Genomic DNA, 6,899 nt, shown 5'->3' with positions numbered 1-6,899 from the left:
TGGTGACGTGCTGTCGGCGATCCCACAGCTGGACGGAAGGCATGCGCAGGGGTGACCCCCCCCCTAGGCCGCGAGGCACTCTCGGGGGTTCCGCTTGGCGGGAATTTCCCGAATCTGGTCCCTGGGTGGCTGCTTGTTGGTCCGGCGGTAGGTTCGCGTGTGCGGTTGCGGGGGCCTCTGCCCACCCCATCACGTGTCGCTCGCGGCCTTCCAATGCGGTGTCCCTGCCTTCACGTCCTCCTGCCCTTCTTTCGGGTGAATGACTTGACGGACCGCCTTCACGCGATTGCAGATCTCCGTTCTCCGCCTGTTCGCGCTGTGCCGCGGTTGTTTGCGTCAGTTGCGCTGCGGGAGGTGTCGTCTTGGTCGTCGGGGGTTGGAGTTGTGTTGCGTGCTTGGAAGTCTCCTGTAGGGACGGAAAGATGGTGGAGGCCACGCGGGTTTGGTCTAGCTCGCCGTCTTGCCTCGCTATCAATAATATCTTGTGTGCCGAGTCTGGATCGCCGGATATTTTGGCGCAATTCGTGTAAGGATTACGCCGCACATTGTCGGGTGTGCCTCCGACTCGCTATGATGAGGCCTCTGGCTCGCTGGGGTGTCGGCTTCCGGGTCACTAGCATGGTCAGCGCCTGGCTCGCTGGCGGGGTGATGCTGCCAACTTGCTAAAGGGGGAAATTTGCCCCAAGCTCTCTAGGAGGATCAGCCTCCAATTCGCTAGGGGATCAGCCCCAAATCGCTAGGAGGATGAGCCTCCGATTCGCTAGGGGATCAGCCCCAAATCGCTAGGAGGATGAGCCTCCGATTCGCTAGGGGATCAGCCCCAAATCGCTAGGAGGATCAGCCTCCGATTCGCTAGAGGGTCAGCCCCAAATCGCTAGGAGGATCGGCCTCCGAATCGCTAGGGGAGGATCAGCCTCCAGTTCGCTGGGGGGGTGTCCGCCCTAATTTGCCAGGTGATCAGCCACAAATCGCTAGGAGGGTCCGCCTCTCAACCTAAGGGAATCAGCCCCACTCGCTAGGGGAAATCTGCTTCTAACCCGTTAATGGAATCAGCCCTTGCTCGCTAGGAGGGTCAGCCTCCAATTCGCTAGGGAATCAGCCCCAACTCGCTTGGAGTGTCGACTTCTAACGCTCTAGGTGAATCCGCCGCCCGTCGCTAAGGGAGGGGTGGTCTCAAACGCTAGGTGGGGTCAGCTCCCGAAGGGAACGCGAAGAGGGTCGACCTTCGTCACGCATAAGAGAACCGCCATAGGTTACTCCCCAATCGCTAAGGTGGTCAACTTAAGCGTGACTGCGTGTCTCGGTTTCGCGTCGCTGAGAGAAATATCGGCCACCGCGTCGCTAGGGTTGGGTGTCGTGGAGGTTTCGGTCTCTGCCTCTACGCGCGACAAATAATGTCTAAATCCGTCGGGCAAAGCGCGTTTATCTCGCTGCCGGAGTACTTCCTCGCCAAACGGAAAACGCAATCCTTCTCGTGTTGCCGAGTTCACGTTGCGTCGCGTTTTTGGGGTCTGAGTGCGCGGGTGCGCGCTGCCGCGATCTTTACCCCCTGGTCTCTCGCTCTAACCACTCACCGGTCTGTCTGGGGGATTCATCTCCTCCCCGTCGCGTTCAATCGCGCGCCTCGCCGGTGCCGACTACAAGCAAGTCAAAACAACAAGGTCGGGAAAGTCAGATGAGTGTGGACTTGGTCCGGCTCTGAGACGGGTGCTCTGCCTTCGCTTCATTGCAATGGACAATTCACATGGATGACTTGTCGCTCTTATATGTGTGTCTAACTGGTCCGTCGGTCGCTGCTTGTTATGATGGTCGGTCGACCCAGTATGCTTGCTTGCTTTCCTTATCAGCCGTTGCCCAAAACTAGCACGAATTAAGATGACAAAGACGCTATTAGTCGCTTAAATCCTGACGAAGGCGAGGGACGCCTTCAGTCGCGCCTTCTCTCAGCCGGTCAACCCGCCGACACCGCTCTTGCGGCTCAGATGCCGATGACAGGGCAAAGGTTGGCAAATAAGGAAACGAATTTCATACCTCATTTTCCAGTGCTTTAATGTAAATGCTCGTCGCTCCGTACCGGACTAGCGTGAAGTGGCGGGACGGTATGTCCCACATATGCGGGGACATACCGTCATATGTCCCCGCATACCGTCGGAGGGGACCGCGCGACCTCCGGGCGACCAGCTTCGGCTGGTCCGCAAGTTTTAAGTCTTGGGTCCGGAGCGGCGGTAAGTGCTTTCATTTATGACAGGGAAATTTATTGGCTACCCTTGCGTCTTACTGTGGTCTCCAATGCGCGTGGCCGATTTACGCCCTGTTCGTCTGCCTACTTGCATCGCGGCTGGTCTCCTTCTCCTTAGGTTTAGATTATTTAAATGTAATCCACTGATTTCGGGTTGTCTTGAATGTGCGCTCATTCTGATACGTTTCCGTACCGCTGTCGTGCCCATGTCGATGGCTTTGCCTTTCTTGGCACTGACGCGACTAGCTCCGTGCAGCCTTCCTCTGTTCCTGGTCGAGGCTTGCGTGGCGTGGTGAGGTGTCGCCGAACGATTGTGTTGTCTTTTGCGCTTCCGTGAGACGGGCCCGCTCTCCGCAGGTTCCCCTTCACACTGGCGGCCTCGGCCTTCCGGGGGGTCCGCTTTCCCTGGTTGGGTTTTCGGCTCCATCTCTCGAGTCTCCTCCTTTGGCGCCTTCTGTGGGTTATCTGTTTGCTGCCCCCTGTTCTGTGTGCGATGTTGGCTGACTCTCGTGCGTCGCGCTTGCGGTAGGGATTCTTTCCTGGCCGCCGCCGGATCTGCCGGGCCCCCCGTTAGCCGGCCTTTTCCGCTGGGCGTTCCTGCCCAGGTTGGTAGTAGAAGTCCTTTGTCTGTTGGTCCGCTCTAGCGCTCTCCTAAGCGATTCTCTCGGCTACAGGCACCTGCCCCTTTGGGTGTGGCTCACGGTCGCCTAGACCAGGTGATCGCTCGGCTCCACCCTTCGCCCCTCATTTCGGCCGCGGACCAGGAAGCGTCTTACCAGCGGGGTCTGGCCGCGGCCAACCAGATGCTCCTTGGGGCCCTTGCCTCTTCTACGGTGTCCCGCCAGGATGGTGCCGCCACCGAGTTCCTGAGTTGGCTTTCCAGCCATGGTCGTGGTCGGGACTGGCGGAGTTGTACGCCAGACGACATGCTCGTCTATATGACGGTTTGGTGGCTGCCCCGGCATCAGGGCCGAAGTGGCGGCCCCGTTGGGCCTGCCGCCGTTAAGTCCCACCTGTCCTGCCTGAGTGGTTTCTTCAGCCGTGTGGGCCGGGGTGGTCGATTCGACGTCTCCACCGGCCAAGGCAACCCTTGCGATTGCATCTAGGTTGAGGATTTCCGAGCTTCATATCAGCGGTCCCAGGTCGCCAGGGGTTACACCGAGGTTTCGGCCGTACCCTTGTCTTATGACAAGTACCGTGCTCTCGTGGGCTACCTGTGGTCGCAGGTGGTGGTGACTGATGAAGCTTTGCCCCGACTGGTCTTCCTGCGGGACCTGTTGTGCGTGCTTCTCCTAGCTGTGGGTCATCCCCTCTCTAAAATCTCTATGTCTTCTTCGCCGACGCTCCCTTACAGAAATGAAGCAGCGAGCCTTATTGGGTGCTCGGACGTGTCTCCGACCTGGTAATCGGGGGTCGGGCGAAGTGGAAATCCTTCCGGGAAGGCTGCACATGGCTGCAGATGCTGCGACGGAACAGATATCAGCATAATCTTCCTTACTGGAGCTAAAATAGTCTTTTTTGCAATTTGCCCGCTTTTGCCTTGTTGCGCTGTTGCTGCCTTTATATTGTCTGTGTGCTTGTGAATAAAAAATCTGACTGAGCCGCGAGAATGAAATAAACGGCAAGCTTGGTATACCAAAAGGCTAATACTAATTAATATCTACCAAACAAGTGACCGATAAACAAAAAGTTGGAATCGGCCAGACATATACGCGCTAAGCTTTGGAAGTGAACCACGCTGAAAAAGCTTTGCGATGTTGCGTATACATGTACTTACATTTGCGCGCATGCACCAATAATCATGAATCATGTTACTCCGAAGGAGACTTGATTCATCCAAATCCACCTACTCCCATTTCACAACTGCCACAGCTCCACAACCGACACATGGAACTCCTCGCGCGCACTCAACTGAGGGCTCCCAAACGTATCGCACGCGTAGCTGGCGCCCTGCAGCAACTCATTATCAAGCCACAAAGCAAAGGAGCCGCAACCGCCAACACCCAGCCCCTCAGGGGTAGAGAACTGGAAATAGTCCAGTCCGCCTCCGCCTCCGCCTCCCACACTGGCGGCGGAGGCGGAGGCGACGGCAGCGCCTCCGCCGCTGACCCCCGTTCCGTGCCGCGGTCGTTGCCAAGGGAATTTGACCCGTCGTGGCTGCAGTGTGAAGACGAACGTCTCTCCGGTGCCGTAGAACCGCGGACCCGGCTTCCATGCCTCCGCCGCAAAGGCACCGAAGACGTGACCACACGCACCCACCTCCCGAACCAGCAGCAGCGTCGGCGCCCGACCAGCGGCGTTGCGGTACAGTGTACGGAGGCTGATCCCGTCGCGCGCGCTGCTGTACAACAGCTGCCAGCGGCCCGACGCCAGACGTGGCGGTACGGCACCCGCCAGAGCCCGCAGATCCTCCTGCGACATGACGCTGGAACGTTCCGACAGGGAGGGCTCCAGGAAGAAGCCGCCGCCGCCGCCGCCCGGGGTCATGGCGACGCCGACACGCGGCGGGGACCCCGCAGCGGCGGCGGCGCCGCCGCCGCTGAAGGAGGAGCCCTGCTGGCGGCCGGTAGCGCCGCTGTTGTTGTTGTTATTATTGTTGGCGGCGGCGGCGGCGGCGACGTACGCTTCTGGATGCAGCTCCCCGCGGTCCCACTGCCGCCGTACGGTGTCCTCCCACTCCTGTGTGTGTGTGTGTGTGTGTGTATGAGGCCCGTCAGACGTCACAACGGCAAGATCATAGGGCCCACCGGGTCGCGGCAGTTGGTGGAGTTTTTACGGTTGTGCAACCACCCAACAATCCAACCACCTGACCGGACGCAACGCGACGCGACACGAACCACCAACTACCTAAGCCGTTAAAATCGTACCACATCGCATCACTTCACACTGGCCCAACGACCCCACCAACCAATGCCGTACCCGCCAGGCGATGCCGCTGTTCAGGGATTGCAACTCGTCCCAAGTCCAGCCACCCTTTTTGGGTTTCAGACCCTGTACGGCGGGAAGGGGGAAGCGGGGCCGGGGGGAGGCGCCGGGGGAGCAAAGAGGAGTCGTACGGCGGCCGCAGCCCACCTCATTATTCTTATTCATTATCCTTGACTTAAGTCAAGGAGGAGGTGATGGCGATGTCGCTGAAGTTGTTCGTCATAATCAACCACCAACACCAACACCATTATCATCATCATCAGCTGCAGCAGCAGTAGCCCAACTCCCCCCCACACACACACAACCACAACCGCCCACCTGCATGCCGTACTCCAGGAAGCTCATCACGACGGCCACCATGGTCGCCGGCGGCAGTGTACTGCAATGCAGACGACGCGCGTACGGTTGTCCGTACAGCTGCGCCTTACTCAACGGTGCTGCCGTATCTTCAATCCGTAGTACGGGACCCGTGTCCGTGAACCTCGCACTGTTCCACCTCAGCTGGGGCCCCAGTGCTGCCGTACAGGGGGTTTGGACGGGAACGGCGGGGTGGCCGGGAAAGGGGGGGGGGGAAAGAGAGGGAGGTAAGGAAATAGAAACCTGCCGTAACACCGAGCAAGGTGGCTTCTTAGGCCCAGAGACACACACACACATACACACACGCACAATCGCGTGGCCTTCCCCCCCCGATTGAGACCACCTCCAACTCCGAACCCCCCACCCTCGCCCTCCACACACACACCCACCCTCGCCCTCCAGCATGTTGAGCAACCGCGCCAGGGGCCCCAGGTCCACTCGAGGCCAGACAGGTCGGCTGTAGCAGCTGACGAATTGCGTGTACTTGCATTCCAGCTCTGAAGCGGGGGGGAGGAGGAGGAGAGTGTGTTTGTGTGTTTGTGGGGTGTGTGTGTGGTGGTGGTGGGGAAATGCGTGTTTGTGTGTATGTGTTTTCTAGTTGCCTAAAAGGCGGATGGACAGGAAGAGCCTCCTGGCTGGCGCTACTGCTGCTACAGCTGCTGTTGCTGCTATTGCTGAGCCATTTGTATTTGGTAACCCGCGTGCACGGAAATGTACGGCGAGGTTCCACGTCATCAGGTTGCCAGAGTCGTACACGCCACGCAGGCAGGCAGTACATGCATCGCCCCCACACACCTCCACGCACATGTATGCACCCCGCATTGTGCTCACCGTACCGCTGGTTGTCGTACACGGTGAGGACGGTGTCGTACCCAACCGTGTGGCTGAAGAGGCTGTAGTAGTGAAGGGTGGGTTCGGGGACGCGCAGAACCACAAGGCCCACGGAGCCGTAGCGCTCGACGGAGGGCGGCTCACCGGTCAGCACATCGAACCCGGACACGACCTGTTTTTTTCCGGTAATTCAAGTAAATTGAGAAGAACAGACAACCTTTCGGGACGGTTAGCCACCTTCTTCCACGGTCCTGGCCTCCTCCCCCCCTCCCCCCCATCATCACCACCAGTCCTCCCCCCCTTTCCCCCCTTCTTTTGGAGTCCTTCTCCCCCCTTCTTTCCCCCCTCATAAAAACACACCTCCCGGTACTCATCCTGCCACTGCTGCCACTCTGCCTCCGGGTCCTTCAGAACCGCCGCAAACCGCGGCAGGAAGAACGCGAACTTGGCCTCGCAGTCTTTCCCCTCGTACGGCGCCGAGAACCGCGACCGCTCCAGACAGTTGATCCAACACACCAGCTTTAGGGCGGTGAAGGCGTCCCTGAAG

General features: G+C 59.1%; 2 protein-coding genes across 2 annotated transcripts in view; both read right to left on the bottom strand.

Annotated features, from left to right (window-relative positions):
- VOLCADRAFT_98484 (uncharacterized protein) overlaps positions 1–3,126 on the bottom strand; it is a gene marked incomplete at both ends in the record, with an annotated part of 4,383 nt that extends 1,257 nt beyond the window's left edge. Inside the window, 3 exons of the mRNA XM_002957353.1 lie at positions 274–406; positions 1,575–1,637; positions 3,016–3,126. Of these exons, the coding sequence (XP_002957399.1) occupies positions 274–406; positions 1,575–1,637; positions 3,016–3,126 (307 nt within the window). The remainder of the gene's footprint in view (positions 1–273; positions 407–1,574; positions 1,638–3,015) is intronic.
- An 878-nt stretch (positions 3,127–4,004) lies between these two features.
- VOLCADRAFT_107660 (uncharacterized protein) overlaps positions 4,005–6,899 on the bottom strand; it is a gene marked incomplete at its 5' end in the record, with an annotated part of 4,997 nt that continues 2,102 nt past the window's right edge. The window contains 6 exons of the mRNA XM_002957352.1: positions 4,005–4,918; positions 5,159–5,230; positions 5,483–5,679; positions 5,911–6,018; positions 6,353–6,524; positions 6,713–6,893. Coding sequence (XP_002957398.1) covers positions 4,097–4,918; positions 5,159–5,230; positions 5,483–5,679; positions 5,911–6,018; positions 6,353–6,524; positions 6,713–6,893 — 1,552 coding nt within the window. The 3' untranslated portion in view covers positions 4,005–4,096. The remainder of the gene's footprint in view (positions 4,919–5,158; positions 5,231–5,482; positions 5,680–5,910; positions 6,019–6,352; positions 6,525–6,712; positions 6,894–6,899) is intronic.

The sequence above is a fragment of the Volvox carteri genome (assembly GCF_000143455.1).
Source record: "Volvox carteri f. nagariensis unplaced genomic scaffold VOLCAscaffold_73, whole genome shotgun sequence".
Taxonomy (NCBI): domain Eukaryota; kingdom Viridiplantae; phylum Chlorophyta; class Chlorophyceae; order Chlamydomonadales; family Volvocaceae; genus Volvox; species Volvox carteri.
The sequence above is the reverse complement of the archived record's forward strand: the minus strand, read 5'-3'. Positions and strand labels throughout refer to the sequence as shown.